We start from the raw sequence: 19959 nt of genomic DNA on the forward strand, positions 1-19959 counted from the left end.
CAAATATTTTTATCAATTAGCCAAAGGTGATAATGAAATCAGATGAAAATCATGAACTGATGATGATGAGGCGAGGGTTACCTGGCAGATTTATTAATTGACAATTTCAAAGAGATTGCAATTATAATTTATATTATGTGTTAGCTATTATCTTGAAATCTACATGAATTTAAGATATTTCAGTTATTATTATTAAAGATTTCCCATATGAATGCTTGGCACGTATTCAACTGTACATGGCTTTGTTTTTAATTGAATTTTAATTAGTCAACCCACAGAAGAATAATGTTTTATCAGCTTATATGTATGTACATATGTATATACGAATATGGTTATTCTTCTAGTTAGGAAATTTGATTTACGGACAGGTCTTACTTCATATACTTGATATATAATAGCCTTAGATGTATGATGTATGTATGTACATACATACATATATGTATAACACATACACAGCCGAAAAATATCTTAAAAGTTTGGCTAGTCGACTTAACTATGCCCTGCATCTGATTTTATATATCTATGTTGATTTACTAACAATAAGATTCATGAATAAGTTAAGCTTAGTTTATGAATTTCAAATTCGTGTAATTGATTTAATTTGATATTAAACACGAAAATCATAAACCTTAAACCATTATTCTTTATACAAGATTAAGGTATAATGAAGGAGAAAACAAAGGATTATTGCCTGCAAAGAGAAGATAAGGATTGCAATAAGAAAAAGAATACTGAAGAGAAAAATATAAACAGATCCTTTTCAGTGTTTCTTATGTTGACTGTCATCATCGAAATACCTCTTCTGCGCAATGGGTGGTCGAGGGTATCAAATGTCTCAAGCCAGTTGATTTGCCTCCTTCTTGGGGTTTATTTTTTTTTATCAAAGCACAGCCAAAATGCCAGAGGATGAAATTTTAAATTTAATATTATAGCCATGGCATTATGTAAGCAGCCTAAGGCAGACTGATAAACACAATATCCCACTGTATATGAGTGGGATAACAAAAAAGACAGACTGGTGTATTTTTTTTTTTTACGTTAACACAGGTGTGAGGGTGCGGTCCTCACCTGACACCTTTTCGTTATGCCTTTTAGCATTTTATTAGAAACTTCGAAAAGACTGTATGTGTGTGTGTGTATATTTAATACAGAATTGAATGAAATCTTTTATAAAATGTTAAGAATCATCAAAAAAGTCTTTGTCGCCGCTCCATTCAAACTTGCTAATAATCTTGAGCTCATTGTATGCCTGCTTGGCCAACCAATGGAACACTGGACTATTCCATTCTTTTGCGGTTTCTATGGTGGTTTCCCTAATGATATCCGATGTCTTGACATTTACCTCCCAATATTTGGACCACATAAAGATCATGCTACGCATTTTGTATATCCACAAATGATTTGGTACACTGCGAATTATATCCAACAATTGCTCAATATCGGATAACGATAAGTTCTCCAAGAAGGCTTCACTCATCAACTGGTATATGGTGCGCATATTGTAATTATAACCAGTTAGATTCTTCACCAATGCCAAATTGGCCGAGTTAAGTAGTCTCTTGGTTGTATTCTCGATGCGTGATCCTTCATCTTGGTCCTGTAGGTGTATAAGATTTATTATGAAATTATATTTCACATTGTAACCATTGAATCTCTCCAATTGCTTATCAATGCCAATTTCACACCATTGAAAGTCCTTCCACCAGTTATACCAATTACGATAATTCTTCGAGCGGTAAATGTTGGCCCACTCAAGAAACAGTGACTCAGCCAGAAGCCCTTTCCCAGCGATATATTCATCGTCGGTAATCTCATCGCTGTCATAGAAATTTACAGATTCCGGACTACACGAGCCAATAATATAGTTCGGCGGTTTCTTAAAGAATCTAACTGCATGTGATTTGGTTTCCGGTTGTGGTAAAACCTTCAGGGTGGTATTGGTATACGGTAGTCTATAGCCTCCAACATGAAAACCACGCTGACGTGACCTTTTCGAAAAGATTCCAGTGTCCTTTGCATCAATGGTTTCCAAAGCTTTGCGTTTCAGTGGCCCCGAACGGTATTTCGTATTATCGGGACGTTTACGTTTCCGTTTATTAGATGGCAACGTCGGCATGTTTTGTGACTGCTTCGTAGAGATTGGCTCGTTGTATGCCTTTTGGGGATCATTAACATCTAAACGGCCATAGCGATCATTATTATTCCAATTATCATTAATATTAAATGTTCCATTATCATCAGCATAAAATTGACGATAATTGGCTTGATCAATTGGTAGGTCATGATAGAAATCTAAATTATTGCCCTCAGCAAAATCATGACGATTAAGTTTAATTGGTGGCTCATCTATAAAAGCTGAACTGCGCTCATCCGGGCTTTGGCTGAATCGACTTGTATTTCGGATATCATCAAACATTTGACGCTCTGGATACTCTTGATATTGCTGAGAGTCAGCGGGACGCCTTTCCAAAGGAAAATCATTGCCATAATTAGGATTCAATGGAGTACTATAATGCTTGGGGCTTTCCATCCAATTGATATTTCGTGGTGGTGAAGGTGGCTGAGGGGTAGATGACGGAATATCCAAGGGATATGGAATCGTAGCCATCGGATCAAGCAACTCCAAAATCTTACGCAATCGGGCTGCATTAAGATCAGGGTGATCTAGTGGCATAAGCATCATATCGTGTATTTGCTGATCAGCTCCACGGGAATCAAACGAACGCCTCGTTAATTGTTCGGCCCTACGTCTACTTAAACCCAACTTACGGAAAAAATCGATACGGTTGTTTTTCTCCATCAAGTGTGAACTGCCTCGTTGGGGTGACACTGCTGGCAATGGCGAACGCCCTCTGGGCAAGAGCCCTCCATTAGCTTGACCCATACGATTCACTGCATTCTGCGTGCGAAAAAGTAACTTCAAGTAATCCCTTATTATTTTTATGTAGTGTTTTTACTTACCTTTCGAATGGAAGATTCGGGCATTAGCAACTGTACAATCTTCCTTAATCTGGCTGCATTGAGATCCGGTTGATATAAGGGCATACGCATCATTTCGCGTACTTCTTCATCAGCTTCACGGGAAGTATAAGTGCGCCTGGCTAATTGCTCGGCTCTACGTCTACCCAAACCCAAAGTACGCAGAAAACTGATACGATTGTTCCTCTCAATCAAGTGGGGTGGTAACACTTTTGGCAATGCACTAGGACCACCTCGCTGGGACGACATTGTTGGTAATGGCGAACTGGCCCGTAATAAGGGCCTTCTGGTAACTGGAACCATTCGAGCAGCCGTACGATTTACCACATTCTGCGTAAATAAATTAAAAGAATGCCTATTGCCTTTTGTCTAGAGATTTAACTTACCTGTCTAATAGGTGAATAACGTAACATTTTCTTGTTTGATTCAGTTTTTAATTATAATTGTTATTTTTTAGTTTTTTTTTTCAATTTTATTAGAGCTGGTTTCGCTTACGACGTTTGCCAGTGAAAAGTAAAAGTCAGAATGAATTTCTATAGACTCGGGCGGTGTCAAAGTAAATGTAAAACAACCAGACTACTAGATTGAGGTTTCTTTTTAAATATTGTAGTAAATTTTCGAAACTTTAGAAAACCCAAAAGCCGCAAGTTTACTTCTTTTCAATCAACTAAAAGATTGCCGTCTGTCCTTCCGCTTCGTCTTACCGAGTGTAGTGACTCAATAAGCTGGCATTTTATTTGCATTTTTTTCGTCACTTGCCGCTGTTGTTGGTCTGTCCCATGGGCTGTCTGTCGACGTCGTCATCGTGATGCTGATGGACCCCCTCCCGATTCCCGTAGTTTTGTGCTCATCACTGTTTGAGTTTTTCACTTTGTCGTCAACGCCGCGGCGGCGGCGGCATGGCGAGCAAATTCATCATCGTCGTCGTCTCAGCACGCGTCTGTCAACCTCGCTAAGGATACAATAAATGTCTTTCGCGGTCGACCCGCCAACTCCTCTATACGCACAGCGTGTTTCATATCCTGGCCATATACTGGCATGTCCCACTGGAGGCCAAAGACGAGAGTGCGAACACTGGAGCCACCCTGTATCAGTAGATACAGGTCTGAGTGAAATACTCTGTCGGATTAATATGCAGTAACGTTTTGCATTTTTTTCTGCTTTCGTTTTTCCTTTTTTTGCTTGCCCTTGCTGTTGGTTTATTCATTTGCCTTTGGCTCTTCTTATTCGCCTTCTATCTTTCTGTTTTTGTGTGTGTGTGTGTATGTTGGCTTTCTTTCTTAGCCCTTGCTACAGATGGGGCTCAGACTATCTGAGGCTCAGGTGCACTTTGAGGATAACAAATTAAACAACTTTATGCAAGTGCCGCTGAATAAATGCGATGAATTTTTTGCTCGCCCACGCCATTAGGTTGTGATGGCGTGTGGAATGGAAAACGGATGTGCATAAGGATAATCAAATACTGAGGCGAGATGTCTAATAATAAACCATTTATATGAAGATGAAATATTAGAAAACAACCGAACAAATGGATATGTCAAGATAGTAAGTCATAAGAAACGCAATGAGGCACAGCCCCAGAAAGCCATAAACAAAAAAAGTTTGAAATATATGTTCTAAACACAATAAAAAAAGGAAAACGGAATGTTGTATTCATATACCAGAAAGAAAATATATAGAAATATTTGAAAATCAAAACATTGAACTAAATGAGGCATCATATAATGGCTTGAATTTAATAATAAACTAAAAAATAAAAAAAAAGATTTTACAATATTTGGGTAGTAAACACAAGAAATGTATGTATTTCACTTTTCACTTTTACACAATTTGTTACATATGTATATACATATATCATATGACGTTTATATCTCCATAATTAAACGCATAAAATGTCCGCGTTTTCCGATTTGATCAGTTCCTTAGGTAAACCATTATCAGTATCGTCACTATTTGAAATTGGCAGCGGTTTGTATTTATTCATCGGCTCCAAAAGATAAAGTACTTCGTTTAATACAGCCATCTTCTGCTCCACCTTCAATCCACGATCATTGAACATTGTCTTCTGCATGATATTCCGCATCTGCTGATCAACTTCACGTGAGCTAAACGAAATCTTCACTAATTGATCGGCCATATCGCGATCGACGCCCAATTGACTTAGGAAGCTCAGACGTTCAATCGTGTCCTGCATGTGTACGGGTAAGACTTTCACCAATCTAACTATTGAACGATTGGAATGTGGTAAAGGCGGCAATGGCGGAGGCGCTGGCTGTGGCGATTTTCCAATGCCCAAGCCAACGCCACACAAACGTCGAGTTACATCAGACTGTAGAAGGGAGAGGAATACGACAATTTTCTTAGGTATATGTACATCCGCACAGGTAAAGGTATTTCATACTTACCCGCTTAATAGGACCGTGACGCAGCATTCTTGTGTAGAAAATAAGCAAAAAGCAAAAGAAAAAAAAACAACAAAAATCTTTTAAAAACTTGCTTTTTTCAAGGAATGTTACTAGAAGAACGAATTTTGAATTTCTTTATTTTTACAAATTGATGTATTTCAAACTTGTAAAACTAAGCACATTTGATATAAGAATATGCTTAAACCGATAGATTGTTGATGGGCTTTTTGTAATTATCGATTGGTTTTTTGATTTATCGAGAAGCAACCCTTTGATTAATAAAATTTCCAGCCTGAAAAAATATCTACGTTTCCTATATTTTTTCAGCAAAACTTTGATTTTTTTTTAATTTAAATTAAAACAATTATTTTGTGTTATTCATTGGTAATAAAGCTTCTTTAGGTACAACAGCATCATGCAGATCATGTTGATGTAAAGTTTGAAAGTAGTAGAAAAATACACGGAAAAAAATGGTTGACCAACTTTTTAAGAGTTGCCATACCTTTAACATATGTACATATGTACATATTTATGTGTTCCTTGAAAAAATGTGCTTAGCTAGAGGTAAAAAAGTTGTGAATTAAGCCAAATGTAATTGGAAATGTAGGACTTCTTGTTAAATAACTTATAAACAAAAAAATACTCTAAAAAGCATCCAAATCTCCCCGCTTTGCTGCGGTGGCTAAGAATTTATTTAAGACTTCATGTTTCTTGCAATTTTACATAGTGCACACTTTTTTTTAAAAAAGATTGCCTCATTTTTAAATAAAACACTCTGAAAATCATGACTGTGCATGAGAAATTCACAAATAAGATATTTATATTCGTATTAAAATTGCTAGAGTCATTTGAACAATAACTTCCCCCATTCTGTCTGTTTAAGGAAATGGGAAAAGGAAAATCATGCATTTTCTGTTTGTTGTCTTTTGGCTTACCCATCCCCTCTGTGTGACACTTTACTCCACTTGCTCATGATAAACTCGAAGCAAAATAATTTATTGCAATCACTCAACCCAATAGTAGGATCGAAGGCGACAACGGAAATGTCATGTTTAAAAAATAAATGGAACTTGCGTCCCTAAAGAATACGAAAAATACGGAAGGCAAAAGCAGACAGGATGCAATAAAAATGCGTCAGCAAACGAATTGAAATAAATAAGATATAAATGTGTTGAGCAAAAACACGAAACACCCGAGCTGTCGCAGTTGCCATTGCCACGATTTATGCCCCAAAAGATATAAATATATTTACGAATGTCCTTTCGACTGCGTTCCGATAAGTGTATTTATTTTGCAGCATTTACAATGCACCAACACCAATTGACATCTCTTAAATCGCTTCCCACAAACCTCTTTCATTCTCTCTGGTTTTTGTTTGCTGCCAGGGGCAACGGTGCTGCTGTTGTTTGTTTGTTTGTTTGCTGACTCGGCGACAAGTAGACCATGACCACGCCTTTTATCTAACTGACTCGCAATTAAGGCAAACGAACAACAGCAGCAGCAGCAACAGCAGAGAGTGGAAAAACTAATCTCAAGCGGCTCGTAAATTCCACAAGGACATTCCTGTGGGACCCACGAAGGATATGTTGTGTAGCAATTGAAACTATGCACAAAATCTGCGACGTTGGTAGAATGACTAAGCTGCCATTCTAATCTCACGCTTCCTCTGGGTCTCCTTCTTTCTCTCTCTCCTAGTCACTGATGGCTGTTTTCACTGCCACGAGAAGATTGTGTCAACCAACCAGAGAATATCCCGAACCATATAGTGAACGCCATAGATGAGAATTGGCAACAACTGCTGCTGCTCCATCGTCATTTGCATATTAATTAAATGTCAAAGGGTAAGTAAGAAAACAGTCTGTGGTGCCATGGTCTTTAATTCAATTGGCACTTAAGCAGATCAAATAACCCAACGAAAATATATCCATAAGAAAAAGCAAGTATCTCAATCATCCACACTCACACCATTCTAAGCCCTATCACTTCAATTTTAGGCCAGCAACATAAATCCTTCAAGCTGTCATCTATCCAATAGTAGCAGCAGCATCTTCTGTTCCCTCGATTCAAAATGTTCCACAGAAATGAAAAATCCATAACCCGCTTATAGCACACACAGATGCTGCTGGATCTGTTCTGCAGCTGGAGTTAGAGCAGTTGCTGCCATGACAACCTACAAAGATGACATTTTCCCATTGATGCACGTTGCTGATGAGCCAAAAATCACATTGCCAGCAAAACAATTGGATATTGAGGAAGATGATTTTATCCTTTCATCATGGCTTTGTATGGTAAATCTAAGGTAAGGACTTCTGTGTATTTGCAACACAGAGAATATGGTTTTGAACTCTCATTTATCTTAGTCAAATGCTACTTTTGTTAATGGATACTCTTTGGTTTAGGTTCTATTTAATCACGAGTTACAAGAACAACTGGAAAGGCAACCGTCGGCAATGATAATGTCAATTAAGTGCTAGAGATTTGTATATAATATATAATGGACTTTACATATCATATTTGCAACTCTGCAAAAATTAGTTTGAAGCAATATTATCTTAATCATGCAAATAAATGTATACTTTTACCTAATTTTGTTGTGACAGCATTTGCATTTGCATTCTCTAATAGACCTCAAATAGAACTTGTTATTAAGTTTGAATCCCATAGAAATAAATCCACCCTTTTAGGCGAGCATTGATGTTTCTTTGAAGGTTCGTAATAGAGAAATTAAAAGATTTTTTACTTCTAGACGGTAAATGCCAAAATATCTAGAAAATCCCAAACTAAGATGTCCTAGTTAACAATTCGAGTTACTCATATGCCATGTAACTCATATACAAATAGTTGCTTAGATATTGTGGATAACGAATAATTTTTTTCATATATGTACTTATATTTCCTTAGATTACATATTACTCAAAAATATATTTATTTAGATTGCTGTTGAACATAAAGATATAATAACATTGGATGACGAATCACAGTGTTGGAAAGGGTTAACTATGGCTGCTCACATAAATACGAAAAAGTGTTGCCTACTTTTATGGATAAGACCAAAAAAGCTATATCTTATTAATATATAAAAAAGGTTTTTACCAGATAACTGTAAAATAAGTTCAAACAACTAAATAATGTATATAATATCAATATTTTTAAAAGCTAGAGTAAATATTAAAATTAAATTTTGTCTTCTTATAAAACAGAAAATCCACTCTAATACTCACTTGTACATACATACATATCCTGACTTGACTTATTTCCACACCCAAGTCAAACTGCCAAAAGTCGGCTAACCACACAGACTAGGGACACCAACACACTGAGGAGATACACAAGAAGAAGAACAAGAAGGTGACAGCATGATGGTGGAATGAAATTGCAGTAACCCAAAAGCAAAAAGATATGCAAATCTTGACGAAATGTCTACCCGAAAATGTTTGCTCTTGTGTTTGCCATAAAATTTTGTGGTGGAAAATTAGCACGCAAATTACAACCCAAACCCAGTAGACCCAAGAGCCAAAGGAACGACGACTTCATGTAAATGTGTGAAATTGTTGATTTCAATAAATTTATGGAAAATCTTTGCCAATTTTAAGTGTTGACTAATTGAATTTAAGACAACATGCACAAATCAACAATTTAGAGAGCAAAGCAAACAGACAAACAGCAAACGATAAACTGTAAATTGTATTCAATTTATTATAACTTACATTTAAAGCCAAGTATGTAAAGCAAGTAGGAATTGTTTTTCTACTAAAATTTAAACACTTCATTTTAAACTTACCATGCCGTATGCCCTTTTGATGAGCTTGTATTACAAAGCAATATTACTTTTTGTTTGGTTCTTTTTTTTTTTTTAGCCATTTCGGTCAACCATCTCATGATGATAACCAAAGTTAGACAATGTGTTGTATTCTGGTTTCTCTGTGCTGTTTATTCGCTTGCCATTTTATATCACATTTTGAAAATGCCATTCAATATACATTTTTCTCTCAACTTCCTCTTTGGTTCACTTCAATTGAGTACACATATTGCACTTATAGTCATCAATTCGTACATGTGTAGATAGATACTTGGTTAGATAGTCAGATGGATAGACAAACAAATGTTGGTTGTTGTTGTTGTTGGCTGGCTTGACTTTGCTTGCATTTTGCTAGAAAGTCTATTAGAAAATGTAAAGATAGAAAATGCTGCAATAAAACTAAATCGAATTCAAACACAAAGTTCATTTACAGTTCATCAACTCAAGTCAGCTTCCTATATAGCTACCCAAAGAGAGCAAACAAAGTCGAACATATGTATGTACATACATATAAAGTGTAGGCCAACCCATACTCCGGCAAAGACCCATCAACTGCTCAATCTCTCTTTCCATCTCATTCTCTGACCAACTTCATCACTCTTCGCTTAGTTGGAAAGCGGTTAAATGCCTTTGGCCTGATGCAGGGCAGTGAAACTTCTGAACATGGCTTTTATGCTAAATTAAATGTGCTACAACCTCAAACTTGCAAAAGTCTATATACGTATACGTAATATATGTGTATCTTTGACTTTCATAGAGAATGTAAGCCAAAAAGTTGAATATGTTAAATCGATTCGGGCAATTGAAGCAATATGTATTTGAGTAAAAACACATTCAAGGCAAACAGTTAAAAAATTGAATTACTTAGTTTTAATGGTATATAATATTTTTTGTAAATTTGCCATTTGATAATTACTTAGTGCCGTTTATTGTTTTCGTGGTCATTTAAATGTTTGTCACACAAAATTTTTGGTCAAAGTTTTTTCTTTCAGTTTTTCCATTTGCGGCGACGTGAAATTCATTTCCATCCATTTATATCCATGGCCAACAAAAATTTGCGCTAATTGTGTGTAAAATGTTTGGGTTTTTGGGGTTTTCGCTTTGTGTTAAATAAATTTCATTGTACTATAATTTGATTTGCCACCAAAAAAGAAAACTTTGCCACGTGCTATGCATAATTTAAAGCTAAGCCACTGAATTGGATAGGTTTGGCATTGTCCATTTTGTTCCATTATACGATTTATTTTTACAAATCGTTGCATATTTGAGCTGTGTCAAAGGTCAATTCGTTGACTTATTTGCGCTCGAATGCATTGGCAAAATCGTTTTAACTAGAACGCAAAGACGAAGAAGACATTTTCTTTTCTCTTTCTTTTTTTTGCCCAAAGCGTTCAACTGGAAAATACTGAGTAAGTGTATTTGATTTTTTTTTTTTTGTAATTTCACGTACACTGGCTCACATAACTGCGCGTACACAAGAACTTGATCCTATTCTATTAGGGAAAGTATAGGAAAAAATATATTTTTGATTCGCAAAAGATTCTATATAATAAATTTGAAGAATTACCAATAATAATTGTAAATAGGCACATAATATTAAGTTTCTAAACTTACTTTAAGCCCCACATTCACTGAAAAGATTTTTTGAACAGGATTTATCTTAATGAGTCTCTTTTAAGCACTTCTGTTGATCAAAAATAAAGGTTATATTCAAATTCCATTAAAAAATGACTCCAAAATGACTTTTTTTGTGTTTTGCCAATATCTAATCGATATAAAAAAGTTATATATAAAAAAATCAAAATTGATTATACTTAAAAATTGCATCAAACAATTGAATATTTAAAAAAATTATTTTCGATTCGATTTTTGAGAAAGCTTTACATGAAAATAGATCACAATTTTTTTGCGGAAATTGTCAAAAATTGAGTTCTCTACACAGAAAAGAAATTTTTCACGTATTTAAAAATTTAATAAATTAGAGCTTCATGAAGTTATTTGAAGTTTATCTGTTTGTTTATTTGTTAATTGACATTTATTGTCTTTGTAATTCTTACTTGATCTACATTTTAATCCAAAGTTGAATTTAAATGCATTAAAAAACGATATAACTTTTGTGAATCGTGAAAAATTTGGCAAGTTCGAGAATTTTCAGAACTATTTTTAATTTAATTTATTGTCAATACGCCTATTTTGCTTAAAACTATATTTCAGAGAATAAACATTGAGTCAACAAACATTAAAAGAGTGGGGCCCGTAGCATCTGGTAAACCTGCTGTAAGGTTAATCCGGCACTGCCTAAAATTGTCTGCCAATCAGAAGATGACAAAAACCACATTTGACCGAAAAAGGCAACTTGGTAAACACTGACCACTGAATTCAAGGCAAAGCTATTGGATGCACATTTGCATTTCAATTAGAAAATGATTTAAGTACCGTTTTAGGTCACCTAATTTGTGACTTTAATTGAACATGGTTACAGAAAGAACCAGTTATACACTTTAGAAAAGTGTTAAATATTTAATTAAAATGAATGAATACCAGGTTGCATATTTGAAATGGAATGCCTCCTAATAAATGTCACCAGAACTGATAATTCAATTATTAAAGCTGTCAAAATGCATCACATATGTATGTTATGTGTGTCAAGTGAGATTTCATTACACATGCCAATTAAATTGTGCATATAGAAAGCCATTTTTCTGACATGTGGAAATGCGGAAAATTGAGACTGATGAGTTGACATTTAAAAGGACTGTTCAGCGTGACATGTATCTGTAATTGTTAACAGTTTTCATACAATTTACATTTCAAACTATCAACGACAACTATAAATATACATAATTAGTGAGCTGAATATACATACATATGTATATGAAACTTATCAGTTGAGTGCAGATACTTTTCATAAAAGGTTTCCACTGGACCCGGGACATGGACGTGGTTTCAAAGTAGCATCCTGTGGAGGAGTGTCAACCGCATCAACGTTGCCTGTTATTTACATTTCCATTAAGTCAACAAACGCAGCCAAAAGCAAACAAAGAACAAGTGCCAACGAGATCCGAAGCAAGAAGAGGGGCCAGAATAAACGACAAAAGGTAAATGGTGAAGGCATAAAACAAAGAAGAAAACAAAACGAAACTCTGAAAGAGACTTGAGACAAAGTCAACACGAATTTGCAATTTGGTTTAAATTTCCATGGCGGCCGCTGCACAAATTGCTAATTCGCTAAAAACTTCAACGTTGACACAAGAAATTTGTGTGAATACATTTTTTTTGTTGTTAGTCTTGCGTTTCGCTGGCCAACAATGTACATACATATATATATGGAAAGAAAAAAGGAAACAGAAAGAAGACAAATTGAATAGAGAGTGCAAAGCAAACGACTTAGGAAAGGTAGGAAAGAATTTTATACGTATATACCATCACTATGAATAATGATTCTCCTGGGTCCATTGAATATGTCAAAATGTTAATCAAACTAAAGAAAAATAATTATATTTTTAGCCTTCAACAAAGATTACTCTAATCGATAAAAACGTGCATGTGTAGTGAAATAAAGAGAGAGAGAGAAAGAACTTGGTCGATCTGGCTGAAATGACAACTATATTGATCAAGTTATCTTTATATAGACATCACCCCTGACCTAAGAGCAATCTAGAATCATTGCTTAAAAGTTACGCTTGAATTAAAACTAATTGTGAAGCAAGCTTTTCAATACAATAAACTAAATAGACAAGTATTACTTACCTTCATTTATGTGATAAATAAAAATTAAACTATGATTGATCGTCTAATTTAGATAACTACATATAAATATCCCAGAGTTTAAAACTTTTAATTAAACTAAGTACTTAGCTGTTTATACTTTACATACTTTTAGGCAGTATAAACTCAAAAACATCGGTGTTGGTTGAGGCAGTGTCTAGTTGCCACAAGGCGTCATGAAATAAAGAGCTGATGCTAGTCTTGTAATTCTTGTTGCTTGACAATCACAATCAATTTCACTTGCTACCTTATATCAGTTAAATTATAAAAACCATTAATGCTTTTCGACCTTAATGACTAGATTATTTTATACTTCAAGATAGTTTTTATAACTTGACATAGATGTATTTATTTTTTATGCAAATTTTGGCAAATTTATAAATATGAAAGAAAAGCCTGTTATGAAATATAGATAGGAGAAACTTTATAAAAGTCTATCCCACCCTAAAAAAAATAATTAAAAACGGCTTAAAGGGTTCCTGTTATTTACTTATTCAACAAAATTCAGAATTAAATTCCAATTTGTTGACAGTCAACCACATATACATATTATCTCTTATACACCGATCGATATGCTTGCTAACATCAGCAGAGGAGAAACTTTTGAGTAAACGATTTATTCATTTATAAACGGAAAAATTAAGCCATATGTGTGTAAAATAATTAATAAAACTTAATACTTAATAAACTGACATTCACCGGATGTAAGTTGTTGTAAATAGTTTATAATGGGTCATAATCAATCAGGAAAATTCTAAGAATCTTATTGATTAGTACATTATTGCTTTTTACGAGTAGTACGTCTGTTATCATCGTCCAACAAAAACGATAAAAAAAAAACCATTACGAATATAATGGTAAACCAAAAAACAATAATAATAACAATTCCTAATACTGCATACGATCTTGTAAAAATTCATTAATAGAGTATGAAATTTTCGATATCATGGAAAATGGTAAATTTTATAGCCGTGGCTTTTGAGTAAATAGAAAAAAAAAATTTGTTTGTTAGGTCGGGCCTGCCTGTGCTTTTGCTTATCAGAAATCAAAGACAAGAACAAATATTGACAAACACTTTCCGGCAAGTGCCATAAGAATACTTATCAAAGAGTAATAATGCAAGTATTTGAGTATTTTATAATCCCCCCACACTAAAATATGATGCATGATGAAGAGAGAGAACGTTAATCAAAGTGACTTGAAGGGATTGCATCATGGCAAGCTTATATTGTATTCCCAGTGGATAGACGATGTTGGACAGGCGATTGATAAATATGCAACTACTAAATTAAAAGTGTCAAGCTCAACGGCGATGAATGGTTTATCCAGCAATTCTTCTTCCTCATGGACCTTCATTCGACTGCGGTGGCAAGCACAGATTTTCGACAAGCGACAAAGCATTCGACATTAGTGGATATTTTTTAATGCAGCGTAAACGTGTCAGCAGAGGGGGTGGCGCTGGGGTATAGGGCAGCCATAGAAAGACCTTACCCATATCAAGCTTTGAAGAACTTGGTCAATTTTGCTGGTACAAAGTTCAAAAAAAAAAAAGGGGAGAATGGAAAACGTTTTTAAATTCCATTCAAGGTTTTTGCACGAGTTGAGACAAAATGGGACACAAAAACAAACACGTTTATGTTGTATTCTATTTTTAATTGAATAACAACAATTATCCGAACAGAAATGAGGTGTTTGTGTTTTTTTTTTTTTTTTGTTTTTTGTTTTTCTCTTGCCTCCCATCTCATTTCTTTTGTTTAACTCACGCGACACAAAGGCGCCGAGTTTTAAATCAATTCCTCACGGCTTTGACTCACAACAATTATCACATAGTCGTACTATATAGATCGATTGTACTCGATAAGGTATTTCGTCTTTAACCACACCCTTTTCCAGCTTATTGCACGAGCTTTTATTGCCAAATTAGTGAGGACGATTTTTTTAGGGTGCGGCTTTTGCCGACCTTGATAATTGGCATTGAAATAAATTCTGTTATCTATTTTACAATAGATTCCCAAATACTTGTGAGTCAAAGTGATTTACTGATTACATAAGATAGTGAATTGGTTAATGTTTTATCTATTGACATCTATTAACGTACGCAATAAATGATTTATAATCGGAAGTTAGTCATATCAATGAGAAGTCAAGAAGTTTCATTAAGGGGACTGGGAAATTTTCATGATAAAAATACTATAGTTGTCGCAGGTATAGAAAGACTTTTAGATATTGACTCAGCATAAGTAGCCATTGTTGAATAGAGAATGAATGTCATATTCATAGGTTTTTTCAACCCTAGCTGAGTAGGCAAATTATCTGTTTTCTGCATGTGAATCGCTTTTTGTTATCTCCTGAGGTCAGAGATAAGGGATGGCATTACTTTGAGGGATGTGCCACAAATGTAAATCGAAAATTGAACTTTTCAGCTTCAAAAACGTTCAACGAGATTTTTGTTCAAACAACTTCTACGAAAAAAAAAATGACCTACATCGAAAAACTGACCTACTTTCATATATATATTGACTTAGCAGAAAAAATAACGTATACGCACGATACGCCAGGTGACATAATGATGATTTGAATTAAAATTTTTGGTTTCATTCCAGCCTGTAATTTGGCAAATTTCAAGTCGCATATTTCCTATATTTGAAAATAACATCAAATATCCAAGTGATTTGGAAAAATTATTTTTGATCCGATTCTGTTGGCAAAAAATTAGGTTCACCTGATTTTAATGCAGACTGAAGGGTATATTCAAGTTTCAAATTGAACATTTCGCTGTACAGAAAAGGAATACGCTGCCCCAAGCTTATATCTGATTGGCAACGGACCACTGTCCATCAAATCAGGAATAAATAAAGTAAGAAAAAAAAAGTTGGGTAAACTGAAAGGTTAACACCTTAAATATATTGCTTATTCAAAAGTCTGTTATATTTTATACAATTTTCTTTAAATAGACTTTACTTTTTATTGACAACTCATTAAGCTGCTCTGCCATCTCATTCCTTTTGTCCTTGTCTGACGTTGACAATATCAGCTGCTTGTTGGCTTTTGTGGCTCGTTTCATTTCTCTCGCCTGCCTCATTAATAATCACAATATCCCAGGTATGCCGGAGTCAGTCAACGAGGATGATGTTGGTGCTGCCTTTTGGGTTATGCAAAACTGTCATGAATCGGGAAAATGTAATTACATTCCCGTTGCTGATGACGATGGCGATGATGATGATGACGAGGTGGTAGATAGATGCCAGCGACGACATTTCATCTTGGCAGCCAAAGCAAAAGACAGCAATACGTGCATATAAATTGTATAATGTCGACGCCTTCATAAAACTTTGGTAGACACGTAATTTAGAAGTAAATAAGTTGCCATCGTTTTTGTATGAAGGTTGCCTCTTCTTTTATACTCTCAGCCAAGTTGGCTTAGCTGTTTTGTTGTGTTTATGGTGTTCATAGTGGGCGATGGCATAATGATTATATTATTGAATTTAACTCTTTACCTGAAATTGGATATCACACAAATTAAGTTAAAATAAATGGTTTCCCCTTACACACGGTCTTATCAAATGTAAGTATAAATTTCATCTATATTCTAAGTTGAAAGCTTTAATAACATATAAAAACTTATAATAATATAATTCCCTCTAACAAATTTTATCAGTTTGAAAGTTGCCGACAAAATTCTTAGGCAAATATCATAAGCATATCAAAACAGTTACAAATTTATATACTCGGTATTAAGTAGTGTAAAATAAACTATTTTTAGTTTATGTTTATTAAAGTATTTTATAAACTTTTTTACTGCATATAACTACTATGAAAATTAAAAATTTTAAAGTTCAGGTCTAGGTAAATATCCCATCTCGTGTGCCATAAAGATACCCAGTTAAGGCCTTTGAAAACAATTAAACAGAATAATATTCCATAAAAATACGTCATGCATAATATTCTGGAGGTCTGGGGCTTATTGTGGACCCAGTCGTTGATAAAAAGATTACTCATTTTACTGCTGCTGCTGCTGCTGTTGCTCTACAATGAAAATTCTGTGGCATACGACGGGCAGTAACTGATAAGAAAATCTCAACTGACATTCGCATAAAAAGGCAGAACTCTGTGCCAACTAGCTTTAGTCCCATTAAAATATTGACAAGCAGCTCAAGACCTTACTTAGAAAAAAAAAAAAAATAAAAATAAACACACGTGTTTTATCAAACTTTAAATTGAATATAACTATCACATTGAAATGAGTGCCCAAGAGGTAAATCATAAAGAAAAGAATGGCAAAAAATAACAAAAAATTTGTACAAGTGAAGTGATATCAAAGTCAACTTAATGTTGCGACATTTTTAAAATCAGGGAAATGTGTTAAAAGAGTTTTTTACAAAGCCAAAAGATATCTCTTTGTATACAAAAATAATTTGTACTACTTTTCTAAAATTTTATTCAAAAACCAATGAAAAATCGTTCAAAATCCGACATCTAAAACTCTTTTTCTCTGATGGAAAAGGCCGTTAAATTCGAATCTTTGTTTATTTCATTATTAATTAACTGATATTAAAGTAATACTAAATACCAAAGTAATATATTTGAGCCAAGTAAATGTTATTGTGAAAAATAATTATATAATTTTAAAAGTTGTGCAACATGTTTAGATGTGATATTTGCAATTTTGAAGCTAGTTCTTATGACAAATCTCTAGTGTATTTTTTATACTATTATAAATTGTTAATAGTTTTTTCAAATATGTTTGACAATTTACCATATTAATTCTGGCTTTGACTACAATAAATAATAACTAACTAAAATCATATATAAACGATTAAAATTTGCATTTCAAAATGCCAAAGTTAATAGATGGTCAAATTTTGAATAGCAATAACAAAAAAAATAATTTCTAATTTTGCAATTTGCCGTAGATAAATGAAATGTATTGCAATTTATTGTTATTTTGTGTATTTATTATGATAGTTTTATTATAACAATTTTACCATATACATATTTCGTTTGATTAAAAACCAATGATATATACTACTAAAATAATGATTTATTCTCATTTAATGTTTAAAGTTTGGGAGAGAAGTCCTGAATGCCCATAACACCTACAGGGCACTTCACGATGCTAAGCCCTTGACGTTGAGTCCCAAACTTAATCAATTAGCCACCCAATGGGCACAGGTAAGAATCACACATTTATAATCCGCAATAAGTCGTTGGTTGATCTTTGTTGCTTCCGTTTAGCATCTCTTGGCCACAAATTCTATGCAACATCGTCAGAATTCTGGTTACGGTGAGAATATATATATGGCTTCGGGTGGTAATCTAAGTGGCACTGATGCTGTACGCTCCTGGTATAATGAAATCAATCAATATAATTGGCAGAGGCCTTCATTTCAAATGAATACCGGCCATTTCACTCAAGTGGTTTGGAAAAATTCTACCGAATTGGGCGTTGGATTTGCCAAAAGGTATAGAAGAAAACTAAACACATTGATAGAGAGAGAGAGGGATTATTAATTATTTTGTTTTTATTTATTATAGAGGCAATACCATGTTTGTGGTTTGCAATTACAATCCACCTGGCAATTATAATAACATGTACAGAGAAAATGTTTCACCCAGAAGGCATTAGGAAATATAAGAAACAAATGCCATAACATTCAAATAATTTACAAAGTATTATATTTTAATTAAGACAATAATATACAAATACAGGACAAATATATATACTAGTTATATTTATAGATTGAATTGTGTTTCCATCTGAATCTTTATCACTTACTTTTCCAGGATCTCTTTCTCTCTCTGATTGAATTACTCCTCAATTGTGCACAACTTGTGACGCAAACGTGATCCCATGCCCTTAATACTGTTGTTTGTAAACGCATTTATTGAGACTTTGGTTGAATTTCTAATACCATCGCAGACATCATCATCAGAGCCAGCGGAGTTGGACGAGTCCTGGCTAGATTTCATCCTGCTCTGCTGACGATGCACATAGATGCCAGACTGACGCAACTTGCGATAGAGTGAAATATATTTGCCAGCCGTTGTCGTCCTGGGCACAATGTATTTCTCACAGAAAGTGGTTTTACTATGCGCCGCCTCACTGAGCTGTGCATGGCCCAGGGCCTGCAGGAAGGCCAGGACAAAGGCATAACAATTGTGGGTGGATTCCTCATAGCAGGCAATGGACCATTGCCATGACTGAGAACAAATCTATTAATGCAAATGGTTTGCAGATTTGCATGAATACATATTCTGTGTGTATGGGTGTGTGTATTTTTTTTTTATGCAATTCACCTGCTCGAGAACATCATCCCAATAATCGTACCAGGGTTCGGGTACATCACCAACTAGTAGGGATTGTGACCATTCGTGGGGATTATCATCGCGTCGATGCCGCTGTAGTCCATACCGATCAAATTCAACAATGTCGCCGGCGGATGTGGTCACTGCGATATGCAAATCGGTGGAATTGTTGTAATCGCTGCACCAGAAAAGATAAAGAGATATAAGAGTGTGAGAAAGAGAGAGAGAGAGAGAGAGTCAACAATTTTTGGGCAAACAATTTGTGTAAGGGATATAAAGCCAGACCCCTAATATACATATATGAATTGTGGATGGAATTTAAATGGCAATGTAATTTTAAAATGACAAAGGGTAACAAATCTGTAATCTGTAACGTATTTAGGTTATGACTGCAAATGTCTGTAAATTGTCTATAAATGTCCTTAACGACTTTTTCATTATAAAAATGGTTACTAGAGTGAACCAAATTGTGGTAACTTATACCTAATAAAGGCATTTCGAATTATTTACTTTATGATTTATCTAATATGATTTTTTCATCCTGAAAATGTTTGAGATTGTCCCAAAGAACATGTTCTTATGGTTTATACTCTTATGAATTTTTTTTCTACATCAGTAGAACTATCATAGATCTAAGCCTGTTAACGCCGTTTATTATTGATTAATAAAAACATAAACCTAACAGGTAATGCTGATCGGGGA

General features: G+C 34.4%; 4 protein-coding genes and 1 long non-coding RNA gene across 6 annotated transcripts in view; 2 read left to right on the forward strand and 3 right to left on the reverse strand.

Moving 5' to 3' along the window:
* Positions 1–1121: 1121 nt before the first annotated feature.
* LOC111518655 lies at positions 1122–3507 on the reverse strand. Its single transcript, XM_023176034.2, has 3 exons — positions 3366–3507; positions 2962–3309; positions 1122–2899 (listed from the first exon to the last, which is right to left on the reverse strand). Exons 1-3 carry the CDS (start codon positions 3390–3392, stop codon positions 1178–1180), a joined length of 2097 nt encoding a protein of 698 aa, XP_023031802.1. The 5' UTR covers positions 3393–3507; the 3' UTR covers positions 1122–1177.
* A 1248-nt stretch (positions 3508–4755) lies between these two features.
* LOC6642071 lies at positions 4756–5569 on the reverse strand. The gene is made up of 2 exons (XM_002064809.3): positions 5385–5569; positions 4756–5308 (listed from the first exon to the last, which is right to left on the reverse strand). Exons 1-2 carry the CDS (start codon positions 5409–5411, stop codon positions 4859–4861), a joined length of 477 nt encoding a protein of 158 aa, XP_002064845.1. The 5' UTR covers positions 5412–5569; the 3' UTR covers positions 4756–4858.
* A 159-nt stretch (positions 5570–5728) lies between these two features.
* On the forward strand, positions 5729–7970 carry LOC124460199. Its single transcript, XR_006954136.1, has 4 exons — positions 5729–5948; positions 7080–7225; positions 7379–7683; positions 7784–7970. It is a non-coding gene; the product is annotated as an uncharacterized LOC124460199 (long non-coding RNA).
* A 9107-nt stretch (positions 7971–17077) lies between these two features.
* LOC6642072 (Golgi-associated plant pathogenesis-related protein 1) lies at positions 17078–18672 on the forward strand. Its single transcript, XM_002064810.4, has 4 exons — positions 17078–17206; positions 18016–18123; positions 18187–18413; positions 18487–18672. Exons 1-4 carry the CDS (start codon positions 17192–17194, stop codon positions 18575–18577), a joined length of 441 nt encoding a protein of 146 aa, XP_002064846.2. The 5' UTR covers positions 17078–17191; the 3' UTR covers positions 18578–18672.
* The window catches only part of LOC6642073 (MKRN2 opposite strand protein), a 59604-nt gene continuing 58300 nt past the window's right edge, over positions 18656–19959 (reverse strand). For both annotated transcript variants that reach the window (XM_047010529.1, XM_002064811.4), the window contains 2 exons: positions 19249–19435; positions 18656–19164 (listed from right to left, as the gene is read on the reverse strand). In XM_047010529.1, the coding sequence (XP_046866485.1) occupies positions 18760–19164; positions 19249–19435 (592 nt within the window). In that variant the 3' untranslated portion in view covers positions 18656–18759. The remainder of the gene's footprint in view (positions 19165–19248; positions 19436–19959) is intronic.

This window comes from Drosophila willistoni (genome assembly GCF_018902025.1).
Source record: "Drosophila willistoni isolate 14030-0811.24 chromosome 2R unlocalized genomic scaffold, UCI_dwil_1.1 Seg167, whole genome shotgun sequence".
NCBI lineage: Eukaryota > Metazoa > Arthropoda > Insecta > Diptera > Drosophilidae > Drosophila > Drosophila willistoni.

What these genes read in the sequence shown, in the direction of transcription:
- LOC6642071 (XM_002064809.3), bottom strand. Translation starts at nt 5,411, where the DNA reads ATGCTGCGTCACGGTCCTATTAAGCGG. An exon ending in GTCACGGTCCTATTAAGCGG is followed by an intron (nt 5,309 to 5,384) that starts GTAAGTATGAAA and finishes TCCCTTCTACAG; the next exon opens with TCTGATGTAACTCGACGTTT.
- LOC111518655 (XM_023176034.2), bottom strand. Translation starts at nt 3,392, where the DNA reads ATGTTACGTTATTCACCTATTAGACAG. An exon ending in GTTATTCACCTATTAGACAG is followed by an intron (nt 3,310 to 3,365) that starts GTAAGTTAAATC and finishes TTATTTACGCAG; the next exon opens with AATGTGGTAAATCGTACGGC. An exon ending in CCGAATCTTCCATTCGAAAG is followed by an intron (nt 2,900 to 2,961) that starts GTAAGTAAAAAC and finishes TTTCGCACGCAG; the next exon opens with AATGCAGTGAATCGTATGGG.
- LOC6642072 (XM_002064810.4), top strand. An exon ending in TAGCCACCCAATGGGCACAG is followed by an intron (nt 18,124 to 18,186) that starts GTAAGAATCACA and finishes GCTTCCGTTTAG; the next exon opens with CATCTCTTGGCCACAAATTC. An exon ending in GGCGTTGGATTTGCCAAAAG is followed by an intron (nt 18,414 to 18,486) that starts GTATAGAAGAAA and finishes TATTTATTATAG; the next exon opens with AGGCAATACCATGTTTGTGG.